At 54.7% G+C, this 17,523-nt stretch overlaps 2 protein-coding genes across 4 annotated transcripts in view; both read right to left on the minus strand.

Moving 5' to 3' along the window:
- Positions 1–57: 57 nt before the first annotated feature.
- Positions 58–10,605, minus strand: LTK (leukocyte receptor tyrosine kinase). Of its 2 annotated transcripts, XM_050799663.1 has the most exons (19): positions 10,418–10,605; positions 9,728–9,871; positions 9,458–9,629; positions 8,882–9,032; positions 8,583–8,729; positions 8,203–8,359; positions 5,773–5,871; positions 4,493–4,645; positions 3,986–4,081; positions 3,519–3,714; positions 2,321–2,411; positions 2,120–2,184; positions 1,808–1,937; positions 1,617–1,714; positions 1,382–1,474; positions 1,182–1,283; positions 920–1,054; positions 756–846; positions 58–659 (listed from the first exon to the last, which is right to left on the minus strand). In XM_050799663.1, the coding sequence occupies exons 1-19, from the start codon at positions 10,458–10,460 to the stop codon at positions 411–413; spliced, it is 2,412 nt and encodes an 803-aa protein (XP_050655620.1). In that variant the 5' UTR covers positions 10,461–10,605; the 3' UTR covers positions 58–410. The 2 variants fall into 2 exon arrangements, with proteins under 2 accessions (XP_050655620.1, XP_050655621.1); XM_050799664.1 differs by lacking the exon at positions 2,321–2,411 and having other exon boundaries at positions 3,519–3,598.
- A 2,831-nt stretch (positions 10,606–13,436) lies between these two features.
- Positions 13,437–17,523, minus strand: part of RPAP1 (RNA polymerase II associated protein 1) — a 28,672-nt gene continuing 24,585 nt past the window's right edge. For both annotated transcript variants that reach the window (XM_050799378.1, XM_050799377.1), the window contains 5 exons: positions 16,734–17,400; positions 16,541–16,630; positions 14,233–14,409; positions 14,057–14,116; positions 13,437–13,950 (listed from right to left, as the gene is read on the minus strand). In XM_050799378.1, coding sequence (XP_050655335.1) covers positions 13,801–13,950; positions 14,057–14,116; positions 14,233–14,409; positions 16,541–16,630; positions 16,734–17,400 — 1,144 coding nt within the window. In that variant the 3' untranslated portion in view covers positions 13,437–13,800. The remainder of the gene's footprint in view (positions 13,951–14,056; positions 14,117–14,232; positions 14,410–16,540; positions 16,631–16,733; positions 17,401–17,523) is intronic.

The raw sequence follows: 17,523 nt of genomic DNA on the forward strand, positions 1-17,523 counted from the left end.
CCTCCCTCCTCTGGTGCCCTCTTCCTGTATCCCTGGCATCCACTCAGATCGCTGGAAGATGAGAAGCACTTTTTATTAGAAGCATCTGCAGGGTGGGGTTCTGCCCAGATGAAGGATGCTCATAGTAGGAGGGCAATCCAGTGCTCCCCATGGACACCTGGGGTGTGTGTAAGGTGGCCTCTGGCCCAAAGATCAAAAGCTGGAAGTGGCTGGGCCTTTCCCTGGGAGGCCTGGGCTGGTTTCCGGCATGGCTAGTGCAGTGCTGCCAGGCCAGCTCCGAGACAGGCCCAGACACAGAGCACAGACTGCAGGGAACAGGGGCCGCTGGCATAACAGGCCACCCAGGAGCCTGAGGAGTACAGGGAGGGACCCTCAGTGCCTCAGTCCTCACCCTCAGGGCTCCTTGGGGCTCAGGAGCGATAGGTGGGATTCCAGAGGTTCTGAGGTTGGAGGCCCCTGGATTTGAGGGGCTTGAGGCCAGAGGAAAGCCAGGGGCCAAGAGGGCTACCTCCCCAACTTTTCAACTTCCCTGGACTCAGTTCCTGGGGCTGTGGGGGTCTTAGGCACGCCAAAGATCTGTTCCCCAGCCCAGAAGCCCCTTCCTCCTCTGGGGTGGGCCCCAGCTCCATTGGCAGGGGTGAATTCAGCACATCAGGGTCCTGTAATGGAAGACTCGGGCAGCACCGGGCATAGAGTTTTCTGGCCCCGCCTCCTGACCCACAAGACCAGGATGTCAGATTAGGTCAGGGGCACACCTGAGTGCAGTACTGAAGACGCTCCAAGATGCTGGCAAAGCTGGGGCGGAGCTCAGGCTCGTGCTGCCAACACTGGGTCATGATGCGGTACCTGGGGAGAGGCAAGAGTTCATGCCCATCCATGGCTGTGAAGGACCTCCCTTCCCAGGCAGCACTCAACTCACACAGGCCCTGGGCAGCCCCTAGGAGGGTCCATCCGGCCCCCTGCAACGACGAAGTCCAGCACCTCCTGGTTGGTGCGCCCAGGATAGGGCATGTAGCCCAGTGAGAAGATCTCCCAGAGAAGCACCCCAAAAGACCTGCATCACAAGTGGGGGAACCAAGTGAGACGCGTCAGGTGCAGCCTCCCCTCACATGAGGTGGCTGGAAAGGACAGGATGAGCCTCAGGGGAGGGGAACAGAGGAGAAGGGGAAGGGTATTATCACCAGGAATCTGTCTTGGATGTGAAGATGCCCTCCAGGAAGGCCTCTGGGGGCATCCACTTGACTGGGAGCAAGGCCCGGTCCCCCCTGCGGTAATAACTGGCCCTACAGGAGGGAGGAGGTGAATGATGAGTTGTTTACCACCAAGGTGCAGGCAAAACCCCCTTGGAGCAAGAGCCTTCCCACCTCCCCAAGTTCCGCACCGGTAGATATCTCGTGCCATCCCGAAGTCCCCAATCTTGGCCACACGGCTGGGCCCAGTGCAGCTCAGCAGGCAGTTCCGCGCAGCAATATCCCTACAGAGTAGGCAAAAAAATCACTGCCAGAATTCAGAAGTTCTTGCTCTTCCTGATCTATTTCCTTAAAAGCTGTGTGGAAGGGCTGTTCCTTGGGGAGGGAGTGGGGATGGGGGTCCCCTGAGCCAGGACTGCTCCTAACCTGTGGATGAAGTGATTTTCCTCCAGGTAGTGGCAGCCCTGGGCTATGTCCTGGGCCAGTTGCAGCAGATCCCGCATGACCAGAGGTGATGGCTGGTCCTGGGTCAGGCAGAGGGACATCAGTCCATGCAGGTCTCAGACACATGGACAGGGTCTTTAGAGGGGCCTGGGGGGCTGAGACAAGGGTCTCACCAGGTGTGGACGACTGTGCCTCAGGAAACTCTTCATGTCCCCTCCAGACATCAGTTCCAGCAGAATGAGGCGAGGGGCGGCCCTGAGGCTGAGCCCCACACACCGCACAATGTTCTGATGGCTAAACTTGCTGAGTGGGGTGGTGGACATACCCCGTCACCAGCAGGGAGATGGAAACTATGTTCTAGGCTCCACAAAGCTGGAAAGGCCCTCTGTGTCCCCTGACTTGCTACCTCAGCCTCAGGGTGAAGAGAAGCTGCTCCTGAGCCTTCCCTTCCCGCCTTCCAGCCCTGCCCCTGGTCCCGCATGCACCTGATGATGAGTGCCTCCATGAGGAAATCCAGCTCATCCTGAGGAGAGCAGAGTTCTGGCAGGGTCTGGGGAGGAAAAGGGCACAGTTTCTGAGTTGCCCTGGACACAACGGGAGGGCGGTTAACCCTAGCTGTAGTCATTGGCCTTCCCTTCAGGGTGTTCCACTCTTCTACCCCCAGCCAGAAGTCCCAATCCTCTCACCTTGATAGCCACCTGCAGGGGACTGGAGTCCCCAGGAAGGCCAGTTACCAGTCCCTCATACACCTCCCCAAAGGCACCATGGCCCAGGGCTCTGCAGGAAGACAGGTTGGAAGGGAGTGGGCAGGCAGCCTGGAGAAGAGCCCTAGAGAGTCTAGTATCCCCTTTACCTCCCCTGCCCCCGCCATATGCCCAGCTGACCCTATACAGACTCTCTCCATACCATGGCATGTCCCCAAGTAGAAGCCCTGCAAGGGTGATGCTGACTGGCATAGAGCCAGGGCAAAAGAGAGGGCAGGTGCGGGTCAGAGTCAAGGTGAGAGTGCATGATGAGGACTTCCCTGGTGTCCCTGCAGATGCCCTGGGAGGGAGGCGATCCCTGGGCTCCAAGAGTCATATTCTCTCTCTTTTTTTTTTTTTAAGACAAAGTCTCGCTCTGTCACCCAGGCTGTAGTGCAATGGTGCAATCTCGGGTCACTACAACATCTGCCTCCCGGGTTCAAGTGATTCTCCTGCCTCAGCCTCCCGAGTAGCTGGGATTACAGGCACGTGCCACCACGCCTGGCTAATTTTTGTGTTTTTAGTGGAGACAGGGTTTCACTATGTTGGCCAGGCTGATCTGGAACTCATGACCTCAGGTGATCCGCCTGCCTTGGCCTCCCAAAGTGCTGAGATTACAGGCGTGAGATCATATTTTTTTTTATTGAGACAGAGTCTCACTCTGTCACCCTGGCTGGAGTGCAATGGTGTGATCTCGGCTCACCACGGCTCACCACAACCTCCGCCTCCCGGGTTAAGGCGACTCTCTTGCCTCAGCCTCCCACGTAGCTGGGATTATAGGCATGCACCACCCCGCCCAGATAATTTTGTATTTTTAGTAGAGATGGGGTTTCTCCATGTTGGTCAGGCTGGTCTCAAACCCCCGACCTCACGTGACCTGCCCGCCTCGACCTCCCAAAGTGCTGGGATTATAGGCGTGAGCCACCACGCCCAGCTGCGAGATCATATTCTAAGAACTGGGACGGAGAGGTGACTTTGAGCAAGTTCCTGGCCCTTCTGGAGCTTCTCCCGGCCTCCCTCTCCCGTACGCAAGGGATGTGGGCCAGATTGTTTCTGGGATTTATAATTCACTACAGCAGGGAGAGAATCAGAGGTGGGGATTCAGACTGCACAGGTTCTCAGGAGGAGGCAGAAGACTCACCTGAGCAGAGTAACATTGGCTGGGGAAACCTCGGTGACACCTGGGGGCAGAGGCCAGGACTGGGCCGGGCCAAGCCCCACCTGGCAATAATAGGGATTGGGGGCCGTCCTGATGGCAGAGGTTCGAAGCTTGCTCAGCTCAAGCTCAGGGCTCGGCAGCCTCGTCTCCCGCAGGCCCTGCCACTTCTTCTGCTTCACTGGGGGTGGGGAGAATAACGGCACACCCTCCGCCTGCCCATCAGGTCTCCCTCCCCCACCTGCCCAGGACACCCCTCCAGGTGCTCATTCTGGTAAACGTTTTCCCCAGGCCTCCCCAGCTCCCTCCTATCTTAGAGTCCCACAGGAGTCTACCACTGCTCTGCTGCGGTGAGTGGTCGTGAAGTCAGCCCCGGGACCCCACAGAAGCCCACCCCAGCTCATTGGAGAGGAGCAGCCTTGAATCAGCTGTGCCTGCTAGATGCTTCGTACCCAGAATCAGGACCCCACACACCATAAAGAGGCTCAGTGTTGAGGTTGCCACCACAGCCACCATCAGAACCAGAGGGCCTGGGGGGTTGGGCAGGTCTAGGGAGAAAGAGAGACACCTCCAGTGGGAAGGTCTTCTCTGTTCCTCTACCCTCAAGTTTTACCCACGCTTCAAGACTCAGCTCAAGTGTTAATTTTTCCATGAAGCCTTCCCCCATTATCCTGGGCAAAAGCAACCTCTCCCTCTTGAACACCCCTAAGGCACTTTATACCTCCCACAACAATCGTCACTTGAGATATACATTTACATAGCTATATCTAAACAGCCTCCCACACTGGACGACATGCCTCTGAAAGGCACTGTGCACCCATGAATCTCCAGTCCCCTGCCCAGCACCCACCACAGGGCCTGGCACGCAGCAAATCTCTATACCATCTTTCCCAGTGGCCTACTGCTCCTCCCAGTCTGTGACCCCAGGAGTCCAGACCTTGGGCAAAGGTAGGACATACCCATGCAGGTGACGTTATCCACAGCTAGCTCCATGCCTTCTGGGCACAGGCACTCAGCCAACTGGAGCTCTGCCTGCCATTGGCAGTCTTTCAAAGGGCAGTGACTGCAGTTGAGGTGCCTTCGGATTTCTACCTCTCCGTGGTTCTCGGTGACTGTGAGTAAAAGAACTGATATGGTATGGTGTGGTGGGGCTGGGGCTGGGATATATTAAATACATGCCTTTGGCTGGGTATGGTGGCACACGCCTACAATCACTGCACTTTGGGAGGCCGAGGTGGGCGAATCACCAGAGGTCAGGAGTTCAAGACCAGCCTGGCCAACCCCGCCTCTGCTAAAAATACAAAAATTAGCCGGGTGTGGTGGCGCATGCCTGCAATCCCAGCTACTCCAGAGATTGAGGCTGCAGAATCACTTGAACCTGGGAGGCGGAGGTTGCAGTGACCCAAGCTCGCACCACTGCACTTCAGCCTGGGTGATAGAGTGAGACTCTGTCTCAAAAATAAAAATAAATAAATAAATAAATAAATAAATACATGCCTTTTCCAGCCACATGGTTAATTCTTGTCCAGGACTTTAGAGCAAAGAGCAGCACCAAGCTTACAAGGGCGGTGAGAGAAGCTGGGGGACTTCTGTCAAGCCTGCACACTCCCAGGTATTTGAAGTGAATTCATAGCAAGGGGGTACTTGACAAGCACGCAGCATGCCCTGCATTGGCATCCAGCACAACTGACAGCCCACTTTTCTTTTTTTTAAGACAGAGTTTTGCTCTTATCGCCCAGGCTGGAGTGCAATGGCACGATGACAGCCCACTTTTCTTTTTTTTTTTTTTTTTTTTTTTGAGACGGAGTCTCGCTCTGTCGCCCAGGCTGGAGTGCAGTGGCTGGATCTCAGCTCACTGCAAGCTCCGCCTCCTGGGTTCACGCCATTCTCCTGTCTCAGCCTCCTGAGTAGCTGGGACTACAGGCGCCCGCCACCTCGCCCGGCTAGTTTTTTTTGTATTTTTTAGTAGAGACGGGGTTTCACCGTGTTAGCCAGGATGGTCTCGATCTCCTGACCTCATGATCCGCCCGTCTCGGCCTCCCAAAGTGCTGGGATTACAGGCTTGCGCCACCGCGCCCGGCCGACAGCCCACTTTTCAAATGACCCTGTGCTATGCAAGAATCCTGTGCTATGAAAGGTTATTCACGGTGCAGATGGCTCTTCAGTGCAGTGCAAGAGTGGGTTCAGGGATTGAGGAAGAAGTCCAGGCCAGGCTGAGAGGTGGGGTTGGGGCCAATACCTGCCAGAGGCTGCAGATAGAGCTCGCTGCTGGGGTGTATGAAGGATACTCCATCTTCCCCATCAGCCCAGAGGTTGTCAGTCTCTGAAGCATCACCCCCTGGAAGTGGAGAGTGATGGAGGGTTTGACTGCAAAAATGGGGGATGGGGGAGAAGCTGGAATCTCCCAGTGGAAATCCCAGTGTGGCCTTCTCTTCTCCAGCATCATGATGCAAGTGCTGTCTGTTCACAAGTGGGAGTGAAGGAGGTGAGGAAGGGGTAATCAGCTGGAGACTGAAGGCCTAGCTCAGGCTGGCTGTGACGCTTGACGCCTCCTGCCTGCCTGAACCCCTCCTGTCCCATGTCCTCACAGTCCCTTTCTGTGGGAATATAGATGATGTGTGTACGTATGAACAGAACAGCCCGACAGGCACAAAGGCATTTACACTAGTCATTTCCAGACTTGAGGACTGATCAAAACACAGATGACTGGGACTATCCCCTAGAGTTTCTGATTCAGTATGTTACAGAAGGGCTGAGAATTCACATTTCTTTTTAAAAATTAATTTTTAATGAAAAATAAAAATTCAGGGCCAGGTGCAGTGGCTCACGCCTGTAATCCCAGCACTTTGGGAGGCTGACAGGGGCGGATCATGAGGTCAGGAGACCAAGACCAGCCTGACCAACATGGTGAAACCCCATCTCTACTAAAAATACAAAAATTAGCCGGGCATGGTGGTGCATGCCTGTAATCCCAGCTACTCAGGAGGTTGAGGCAGGAGAATTGCTTGAACCCAGGAGGCAGAGGTTGCAGTGAGCCAAGACTGTACCACTGCACTCCAGCCTGGGTGACAGAGCCAGACTCCATCTCAAAAAAAAATTCATATATTTATTGTATACAACATGATGTTTTGAAATATGTAAACATTGTGCAATGGCTAATTCAAACCAATATATGCACTATCTCACATACTTATTTTCTGTGGTAAAAACACCTATAATCTACTCTCTTCCCAATTTTCTTTTCCTTTTTTTTTTTGAGACAGAGTCTTGCTCTGTCACCCAGGCTAGAGTGCAGTGGTGCGATCTTGGCTCACTGCAACCTCCACCTCCCGGGCTCAAGCGAGTTTCCTGCCTCAGCCTCCCGAATAGCTGGGACTACAGGCATATGCCACGATGCCCGGCTAATTTTTGTATTTTTAGTACAGACAGGGGTTTCACCATATTGGCCAGGCAGGTCTCGAACTCCTGACCTAAAGATTCACCCGCCTCCGCCTCCCAAAGTGTTGGGATTACAGGTGTGAGCCACCGCACCCGGCCTCTCTTAGCAATTTTCAAGAATACATCGTCATTAACTACAGCCACCATGTAGTACAGTAGATTCTGGAAGGTATTCCTCCTATCTAACTACCATTTTGCATTTTTTTGACCAGCATCTCCCTAACCTTCCCCCAACTCCCAGGATAATTTGCTTTTTTTTTTTTTTTTTTTTTTTTTTTTTTTAATTTTTGAGACAGAATTTCCCTCTTGTCGCCCAGGCTGAAGTGCAATGGAGTTCTCAGCTCACTGCAACTTCTGCCTCCCAGGTTCAAGTGATTCTCCTGCCTCAGCCTCCAGAGTAGCTGGGATTACAGGCTCCCGCCACCATGCCGGGCTAATTTTTGTATTTTTAGTAGAGACAGGGTTTCACCAGGTTGGCCAGACTGGTCTTGAGCTGGTGACCTCAGGTGATCCACCTGCCTTGGCCTCCCAGAGTGCTGGGATTACAGGCGAGAGCCACCAGGCCCAGCCGATAATTTGCATTTCGAACAACTTAGGTTGTGTGGATTATTGCTGGTTCCTGGACCACACTTTGAGGACCACTGACTTAACCCAATCCTGCCTTTCTGCCCTCCTGCTCAGCTTGCTCACTTGGCCAGCTCTAAATTCTGACGACTGCTACAGAACAAGGCAGGGACCTGCTGTGATGGGAAATATCCTGGATTGAATGGAAATATAGGGAGTCTTGTCTGCATGCTGATTTGCAATATATTCGACCTCCTTTTCTAAGAGCTCCTGCTTTGCCTGGAGCTGCTGAGAAGGGCTTAATGCCTCTCCCACACCTATCCTCCTGAGGGCTCCGGCCTGTGCTGAGTTTCTAACATCACCTCACCCTCGGGCCTGCTCAGGTGCCCTCTCCAACGGTGCACCTACCCCGATAGCCGCCGCCGCCTCCGCCCGCAGTGCAGGCCCCGCCGCCGCCCCCGAAGCCGCCGGCCGCGGCCCAACCAAGGGTCGCCCAAGCCTCGGGGCAGCCCTGGCCGCCCTCCGCCCCCTCCTGCAGTGAGCGGCCGGCCTGCGGAGAGGGAGCCCGCGACGTCCAGCCGCCCCCACCACCTGCAGAGTGACAGCAGGAAGGTTGGCAGCCACACGGGGAGCACGCCCGCCTCTCCCCACAGCCCCGCGCCCTCACCTGCCGCCCCGCCTGTCCCGCCGCTTCCGGGCGCCTCCGAGCGGTTCTCCAGTTTCTCGGGGGCGGCCTGAGTCCGGCCTCGGTCCCGCGGCCTCAGGTAGGCCCGACCGCCGCCTCCGGCCGCCACCAGCAGCGGTTCCAGCTCTCCGGCGCGCACCTGTGGGACCAGCGGCGTGTTCCAGGACGCGCCCTCCAGCCGTCCAGGGGCACTGCCACTGGGCGAGGGCTCCCGCCCCGGAGGCCCGGATAAGGGCAGGGGCCCCCAGCCCAGCCCAGCTCAGGTATAGGGGGACCCCAACGGACGGACGGAGCGCGGGTGCGTGCGCGACCCTGGGGAGAGGATTAGGACCCCCACGCTGAGCGCTGAAGGGAGCACGTACCCGGAAAACGTAGGTGGCGCCCCCGCCACCCCCGCCACCTCCCGCCCAGCGCCGCGACCCTGGGACCTCTTCGCTCCCATCCATCGCCGCGTGCTCTTCAACAGCTCGAGACTCCCCGAGGCAGACGAGCTGGCTCTCCGGGCTACCCTGCGGGCAGCGGGGGCGGGAATCGGCGGGGCCCGGGAGCCTCCCCTCGCTGTGCTGGTGACCCGGCACCGAGGAAAGCACGCTCCCCAGGCCCCCAGGCAGCCCTCGCCCCGCGGCGCCGGCGCCGCCCCATCCCCACTGGCTGCGCTCACTCCGGGACAGGCGTCCTCTCCCTGCTGCCCCACCAGGATGTACAGCGACTCCCCGAGACCGAGGGAGAAGATTGCTGAGACGAAGACGCCATGCGCCCGCGACAGGTGGTTCTTGGCGCCTTTGCCGCCCGCGGCTCCGTAGGCTGAGATCCTGCGGGGAGCGGTCGGTGAGTCCCCGGCCCTCGGTGCTAACAGAAGTTGGCAACAGAGAAGGCTCCAGAATTATTTTTTATCTGAGGGACTTGGAGGCTGCAATCGACTCTGACGGGATGGAAAGGGCAGGTTTGCACACCAAAAGTTCAGATATTACACTTATTTCAGGAGGGTTCGTGGAAATGTGGGGAGGCTCAAGTACCCCTTGGCGCCGCCCTGGTTGGGGGCCTTCCGCTCGGTGTAAGAGGGTCCGGGTCAGGGCTAACTCGGTGGCAACTATTGCCACCTTGAAGGGCACTCAAGGTGGACCTCTCTGCGGAATACTCCGAGACACAAGGCGGTGCGCAAGTAGCCTTCGTTCCCCTGACGGTGAAACCTCCAACTAGCAGGTCACTGCCCACCCTACCCCCTCCCCGCACTTACAGATACTGGCCAGGGCCCGGCACGCGCCACAGCTGCACGCCTCTCAGCTGCCCGGCGGCCCCCACGGTCACCACCACGCTGGTCCCCGCGTAGGCCCCATCACATTGTGTCTGTGTGGGCCCATGCCGGCCGCTGGCCCCGCAGGTAGAAAACAGCCAGGACCCCTCGGTGCCTGAGAGCAAGGAGTGAGGCAAGGGTCGCCGATCCCCTGGCTGGGCCAGAGGGGTCTGGTGTGGTGAGCGGAAGAGGAAGGAGGCGCCTAAAGCTCACCCAGAGAATTCAGCTGGGAGGCTGGCTCCAAGATGCTAGGCGGGGCGCTGACTTTCGGGTCCTGGGGGCCGGGACTTGCCAACGGCAGGGGTGAGGACGGCTGAAAAGGCTCCTGGGACCCCGGGCTAGAGCAGAGAATGGCGCCTGAAAGGTGTTGGGAGAGGCGCAGGACATTAAGGCGGGTGGAAATAGGAAATAAAAGAAAGAGAGAACCCCGCAACAGCTGCCCTTGCGGTCGCGGCCACACCCCTCACCCTGCCCAGCCCCCCTCTCAGCCTGGAAGCCACTACCCGACTCCGGTCGCAGAAGCCCCGCGGGTGCTCGCTGATAGCTCTACCAGTTTCTCTCCTCGACCGCCCTTCCCAGAGAATAACTTAGGGGCTGCACTGAATTTGGTCCTGCAGCCTCTCCAATACTTTCCTCGACTTAGATTGGTTGCCCCGCCCCAAGGCGGTGCTGAGACCCCAAAGAATGTTCCTCCTTCCCAAGCTGCGTGATCCAGACTCTGGGATTCGCACTACTTGGCACTTCTCCGCCCGCACTCCAGAAGCACGGACCGGAGAAATGTGGTTGTGAGAGTTCGAGGCCTCTGGAGGAACCACCGACACCTGGCCTGTTGCGACCGGCCACCCACAAGCCTAGGAAGGTGCCTTTGGCTGGACGGTCCCCTGACCGCCAGACAGCACTTACCCACAGCTCTGAACCACACCAGCAGCCGGCCCCAGCGTCCCATCCCTGTTAGGTCCACCCGGCAACAACAGCCCTTGCGGTCGTGGCCACACCCCTGTCAACCTGAAGTTGACAGCTCACTTGGCCACCGCAGCCCTGGCCGCCACTTACAGGGGTGTGCTGCGGCCGGCGAGACACTCCCTGGACCTAAAGCCGGCCTGGCCACGCCCACCTCAGACCCCAGGACGCCAGAGGAGGAAAGGGAGGGGCGTGTGGGCAGCGAGGTCCCTACGCTTCCGGGAGGAGCCTTAAGGAGTCCCCACCCAGGGGCTCTAGTCTCCAGCCGTCAGATGTGCCGCAGCCTGCTGGGAGCTGGGGTAGGTTTGAGGCCGGAGAGGAGGTGCCCCACTCTTAAAGCGGGAGCTACACCTCGGACACCAGGTGGGGGCTTCCAGGTTCCTGAGGACAGGAGCAGCGGAGTGTGCACTTCATTTGTGGTAGTGGTGGTGGTGGGTGTGTGGCACGTGTCACCACACGTGGGAAGTACTCTCTAAACTGCCCCAAGTAAGGCCTCATCACCTGCCATTACTTGTGCCTTTCAGTGGTGCCTTTGTGACTGCAAGGCTGAACCTCCCTGCTACCCCCAGAAACCTGGATCTCTGTGTTTGCCTAATATAATTCCGTTGCCCGTGTTACCCCTGTGCACAGCTTCTCACTGTGATGGGGTAAAAGACTGGACTAGACGTTAGAAGATCTGAGTGCTTTTAGTAGCACTGAAGGACGATAGATGATAGGTAGACAGATCGATCGATCGATTGATCTTGAGCACTAGTACTAGCACCTCTGGTAAATGGGTGATGTAGCACAGGCCACAATTGCTCTGAGAGTTTCCCCACCACCTGCAAAATCATATGAAGGGAAATTGCTCTGTAAGCTACAAGGTACCCTACAAATGTGGGAGCCACTCCCTTCAGGTAGTTTTGTGTCTTGAGTCTTCGATCATTTGCTTAAAATTCTAACTTGAGGGCCAGGTGCAGTGGCTCATGCCTATAATCCTAGCACTTTGGGAGGCCGAGGCAGGCAGATCACCTGAGGTCAGAAGTTTGAGACTAGATAGACCAACATGGCAAAACCCCATCTCTACTAAAAATACAAAATTAGCCAGGCGTGGTAGTGCACGCCTGTAATCCCAGCTACTCGGGAGGCTGAGGCAGAGAATTGCTTGAACCCGGAAGGCGGAGGTTGCAGTGAGCCAAGATTGCACCACTGCACTCCAGCCTGGGCGACATAGTGAGACTCCGTCTCAACAAAACAAACAAAAAACAAAAAAAACTCCTGGTCTCTATTCCCTAGTTATCACTATGAGATCACGGAATTTACCTTGCAAGGCCTCTTTAGGCCACTGCTCTTCAAATTGTGGTTGTGTAGTTGGTTCTGAATATCAGCATCAGTATCACCTGGGAACTTGTTAGAAATGCAGATTCTTGGGTTTCACCCCAGACGTACTGAATCAGCAGCTTCTGGTGGTAGGGCCCAGTTATCCTTTTTAAAATACCATCCAGGTGATTTTTGTCACAAAGTTTGAGAATCATTGGTATTTGCTGATACAGTAGTTGCTTAATAAAACCTATTGGGGCCGTGCGCCGTGGCTCACGTTTGTAATCCCAGCACTTTGGGAGGCCGAGGTAGGCGTACTGCCTGAGCTCAGGAGTCCGAGACCACCCTGGGCAACATGGCAAAACCCTGCCTCTAATAAAAATACAAAAAGTTAGCTGCGCGTGGTAGTGTGCACCTGTAGTCCCTGCTACTTCAGAGGCTGAGGCATGAAAATCGCTTGAGCCCGGGAAACAGAGGTTGCAGTGAGCCAAGATCATGCCACTGCACTCTGGCTTGGGCTAGAGTGAGACTCTGTCTCAAAAAAAAAAAAAAAAAAAAAAAAACGCTGGGCCAGTGGCTCACGCCTGTAATACCAGCACTTTTGGAGGCTGAGGTGGGTGGATCACGAGGTCACGAGTTCAAGACCAGCCTGTCCAACATGGCAAAACCCCGTCTCTACTAAAAATACAAAAATTATCCAGACGTGGTGGCACGTGCCTTTAATCCCAGCTACTTGGGAGGCTGAGGCAGGAGACTGGCTTGAACTAGGGAGGGAGAGGTTGTGGTGAGCTGAGATTACCCCACTGCACATCAGCCTGCATGACAGAGCAAGACTCTGTGTCAAAAAACAAAACAAACAAAAAAAAAACAAAAAATCTATTGGATAATTCTGTGTTCAGCAGCTCCATTTATGAAGACTGGGTTCTCTCTACCTACTGACAGGGCTAAGCCTTGGCATACTGCTCTCTGATTACCTGCAAACACAGTAAGTAATTCCACACAGCAAAAGACAGTCTAAGAAAGCCTAAGTTTTAGAATTCAGACAAAAGAACAATGTAGAAACTACCAAAATAGGCCAGGTGTAGTGGCTCACGCCTGTAATCTTAGCACTTTGGGAGTCCGAGGTGGGTGGACTGCTTGAGCTCAGGAATTCAAGACCAACCTGGGCAACATGGTGAAACCCTGTCTCTACAAATACAAAAAATTAGCCAGGCATGGTGGTACTTGCCTGTGGTCCCAGCCACTCAGGAGGCAGAGGTGGGAGAATGGCTTGAGCCCAGGAGGTCGAGGCTGCAGTGAGCTATGATCATGCCACTGCACTCCAGCCTGGGTGACAGAGTAAGACCCTGTCTCAGAAATAAATAGACAGACAGATAGACAGACAGACAGACATGGCATCTCACTATGTTGGCCAGGCTGGAATTGAATTCCTGGAATCAAGTGATCATCCTGCCTCAGCCTCCCAAGTAGTTGGGACTACAGGTGTTCACTACTGTGCCTGGCAGGTCCCATATTCTTGCTGTCTCCAGATGTGGACAAAGTTTTTACCTCCCACTTATGATTCTTCCCCATCTCTCTCACAGCAGTCCTGCTCCTCACCTGGGATAACCCACCCCCACATACTAACCCTGAACTAACATGGCTGAAATCAGTCCAAATCAGATTTCCAGGAGATAAAAAACATTTTAATGTACAACTATAGCATTCATATACCTTAGCCCGGGGCAGGGGTTGGGAGTTAGGTAAGAAGGGATGCATTTAGTTTGCCCTGTCCCCAAAGAGGGGGTAAATAGCTAAGCTGCTCTTCACTCCCAGCACAGACCTTCAGAAGCCCCAGGTATCAGGATGTAATGGTAGGGCTCATTCTGCTCCAAAACAGCTCAAACCACCTGCTCCCAGGAAGGCAAGCTTTCTGCTCCTTGGTCTTCTGCCTGCCATTAGGACACAATGTCCTTTGTCTGGCCAGGCATCTGTTGAAAGGCTGGATACAGGACAATGTACCCATCTTTCCATCTATAGCAACTATCCTAGGTCTCTGATACCCCATTTGGGAGCACCGTTGAAGTCAGTCTCTGGAGGTAGTGCTGACGCAGAGGGGGCAACTGAGAATAGAGCTCAAAGCCCTCTGGGAGTGTGGAATTGGGAAGCTTATAGTGGAGGAGGTGCTGCCGGAGACCCTGCAGAGAGGAAAGAAACCTTATGAAGTAGGTAATGAGATCCTGTTGTGGTCTCTGTCCCCCAAGATCCTCTAATATCCCACCCTCCTAATGGCCCTGACCCTACCTCATCTGCCAGCAGCCACGTTTTCTGCAGCATACTCCTGCGGGCAGCTTTTACCTCATCCTAGAAGCAGAACAGGGAGAGGTGGCACTGAGCCGAGGGCTGGTACCAAGCACTTCTCCCCCAGCTGGCCCAGAGGCAGCTCTCTTCCTTCCTCTGAAGATGGAGATATAACTTACTGAGCTCTGTGGGTCCTGAGAGAAGATGAAGCTATTGACATGAGCTACAGCCACAGCATAGAGCACGGGGCACCAATGTGGACGGAGCGCACCAGTAACCAGGGTCCGGAAGTAGAGCTGAAGGAGGGCCAGGTTGTCTTCGGGAGGCACTGTGTAACACTCCAGGGACACAGGCAACTGTGACAGGGGAAAGGATGTGTTGAGGGGGAGGGTAGTAATATATATACATCCACAAGGTGCATGGATAATAATCACATGAAACCAAATCATGAGGGCAGAGATCAGGTCCTAGACAGACATCTGTCCTTCTTCTAGCACAAGGATCAGGGTTAAAGACTACAGAGCAGATGTCGGGGAAAACTGGGAACTGAGAAGCAGCCATTAAAAGGAATGAAATTGGCCATGTGTGGTGGGCCACGCCTGCAATCCCAGCACTTTGGGAGGCTGAGGCAGGCCGATCACATGAAGTTAGGAGTTCAAGACCAGCCTGGCCAACGTGGTGAAATGCCATCTCTACTGAAAATCCAAAAGTTAGCTGGGCATGATGGCGGATGCTTGTAGTCCCAGCTACTTCGGAGGCTGAGGCAGGGGAATCACTTGAACCCAGGGGTGTAGGTTGCAGTGAGCCGAGATCATGCCACTGCACACCAGCCTGGGCGACAGCGCGAGACTCTGTCTCAAAAAAAAAAAAAATTAGCCAGGCATGGTGCTGTGTGCTTGTAATCCCAGCTACTCAGGAGGTTGAGGCAGGAGAATCGCTTGAACTTGGGAGCTGGAGGTTGCAGTGAGCCATTTTACTCCAGCCTGAGCAACACAGTGAGACTGTCTAAAAAAAAAAAAGAAAAACAAAATCTTAAAAACAAAACATAGTAACTTTTTTTTTTCTTTTAAATAGAGTCTCGTACTATTTCCAAGTCTGGAATGCAGTGGTGTGATCATAGCTCACTGGCAGCCTCAGCCTCCTGAGTTCAAGTGATCCTCCTGTCTCAGGCTCCTGGGTAACCAGGTCTATGGGCAAGTCACCAGGCCTGGCTAATTTTCAAGTAACTTTTTATAGAGATGGTGTCTAGCTATGTTGCCCAAGCTGGTCTGAAACTCTTGGCTTCAAGCGATCCTCCTGCCTTGGCCTCCCAAAATGTTGGATTACAGGCATAAGCCACCTCACCCAGGAAAAAAAAAAAAAATTTTTTTTTTTTCTTTTTTGAGACAGTTTCACTCTTGTTGCCCAGGCTGGAGTGCAGTGGCACAATCTGGGCTCACGGCAAACTCCACCTGCCGGGTTCAAGCGATTCTCCTGCCTCAGCCTCCAGAGTAGCTGAGATTACAGGCATGCACCACCACGCCCAGCTAATTTTTTGTATTTTTCTTTAGTAGAAACAGGGTTTTGCCATGTTGGCAAGGCTGGTCTCGAACTCGACCTCAAATGATCTGCCCACCTCGGCCTCCCAGAGTGCTGGGATATACATTTAAGTCCTTAGCCTGATATTTGAGGCTCTCTCAGACTTTACTTATTTTTAGCCTTAAGTTCCCAACAGAAATCTGTCCTCCTTCCTTCTGCCCTTTGTCATGCTCCTTTTGCTTATGTTGTTCTGCTAGGAATCTCCTGCCTTTCTACCTCTTCACCAATTCAAATTCTACCCAACCTAGAGTGCCTGGGTCAATCCCCACTTCTTCCACAAAGCCCAATTTGATCTTTCCCTTCTCTGAATCCTGACAACACCTAGCATCTGAATAATTCAGAACTATGCAGGTTTTCAGTAAATCTCTTATCTAGATTGTAGCACTGATGAGCAAGGAGCTATGCCTTATTAATAATAGTAATGAATACCTACCATACGCCAGATACCATGTTAAACCCTTTTCTTTTTTGAGACAGGGTCTTGCTCTGTCACCCAGGCTGGAGTGCAGTGGCGCAGTCTCGGCTCACTGTAGCCTGCGCCTCCCGGGTTCAAGTGATTCTCCTGCCTCAGCCTCCCGAGTAGCTGGGACTACAGGCACCCACAACCACGCCCAGCTAAGTTTTGTATTTTTAGTAGAAATGGGGTTTCACCATGTTGCCCAGGCTGGCCTCAAACTCCTGACCTCAGGTGATCCACCCACCTCGGCTTCCTAAAGTGATGCAATTACAGGTGTGAGCCACCACACCCAGCCCACATTAAGCCCTTTTCATTGATTCTCTTAATCCCCTCAAAGCCCCCAAGAGGTAAGATGAGGAAGCTGAGGTCTTCCAAAGCTCCTCAAGGCTCAGGACTGTCCCCGGGGCCCAGTGCAGGGTACCCTTGCAGGTCCTGCTGGACTGAAAAAGTACCTGGGTCAGAGGCAGGCTCAGAGCTCGCAAGGCTCCCACGTGTTCCCCAAAGAGAGCAAGGCGCAAGGTGACACTGAACCGACGCTGCAGACAAAAAACAAAAAAAAAAGAAAACACAAAAAAAAAAAAAAAAACCCACAAAAAAAACAAAAACAAAAAAACAAAAACAAAAAAAAAACAAAAAAACAACAATGGGCAGGAGGACCAGGGCCCCAAAGAGGTGGTCCCCAAAAGAGACAGCCTCAAAATGGTCCAGGAAGTTGGCATAGAGGTCAGGGAAAGACGTCAGGCCAGGGAGTGGGCAGTCCAGGTTGAGGTTTGGCAAGATTTGAGGCTGGCAGAGCTGGGCTAGGAGGGCTGCCACCAGATGCTGTACTCGGGACTCTCGGAACAGCTCACTGTCCACCAGGAACACACACATGAGCCGTGCCAGGCGGGCAGCAGGGGGCACAGCCCAGAGGGCCTGGGGGCGCCAGCTCTCTAAAACTAGCACCCACTGCAGGACCCGCATGGCTGTGCCTACGGTGTCCATGGGAGAGAGTCCCGAGGGCGTGTCTGAAGCCCGGTGGTAGAGGTGAATCAGCGGCAGGAAGGGCCAGTCGGTGGGCAGCAGCGGCTCCGTAGGCACAGGCAGTAGCAGGGTTGGGACTCGCTGTAGCTCCCCTCGGTGCAGAGCCTGGGAGGCCAGCAGACTGGCTCGGGCTGGCAAGCAATGAGTCAGGTAGCAGCTGCGGATGCTGGGGAGGTCCTGGCAGGCCTGAGCTAGCAGAGTCCCTTGCCCACACCAAGGGACCTTGCTGCTTCCTAAAGACAGCTGGTCAGAGAAGTCAGCTGCCTCTGGACCCCCTGATGTTCTTTCCCTGTAATGGGACCCAAAAGCCAAAAATGAGAGCTGGAACCACAGCACCTGGAGGCTGTGCCAGCTCTTTGGGACTTCCTGGAGGCTCCTAGGTCCAGACCTGTGCCTCTCTGCTCCCTTAACA

The sequence above is a fragment of the Macaca thibetana genome, chromosome 7 (genome assembly GCF_024542745.1).
Source record: "Macaca thibetana thibetana isolate TM-01 chromosome 7, ASM2454274v1, whole genome shotgun sequence".
Taxonomy (NCBI): Eukaryota; Metazoa; Chordata; class Mammalia; order Primates; family Cercopithecidae; genus Macaca; species Macaca thibetana.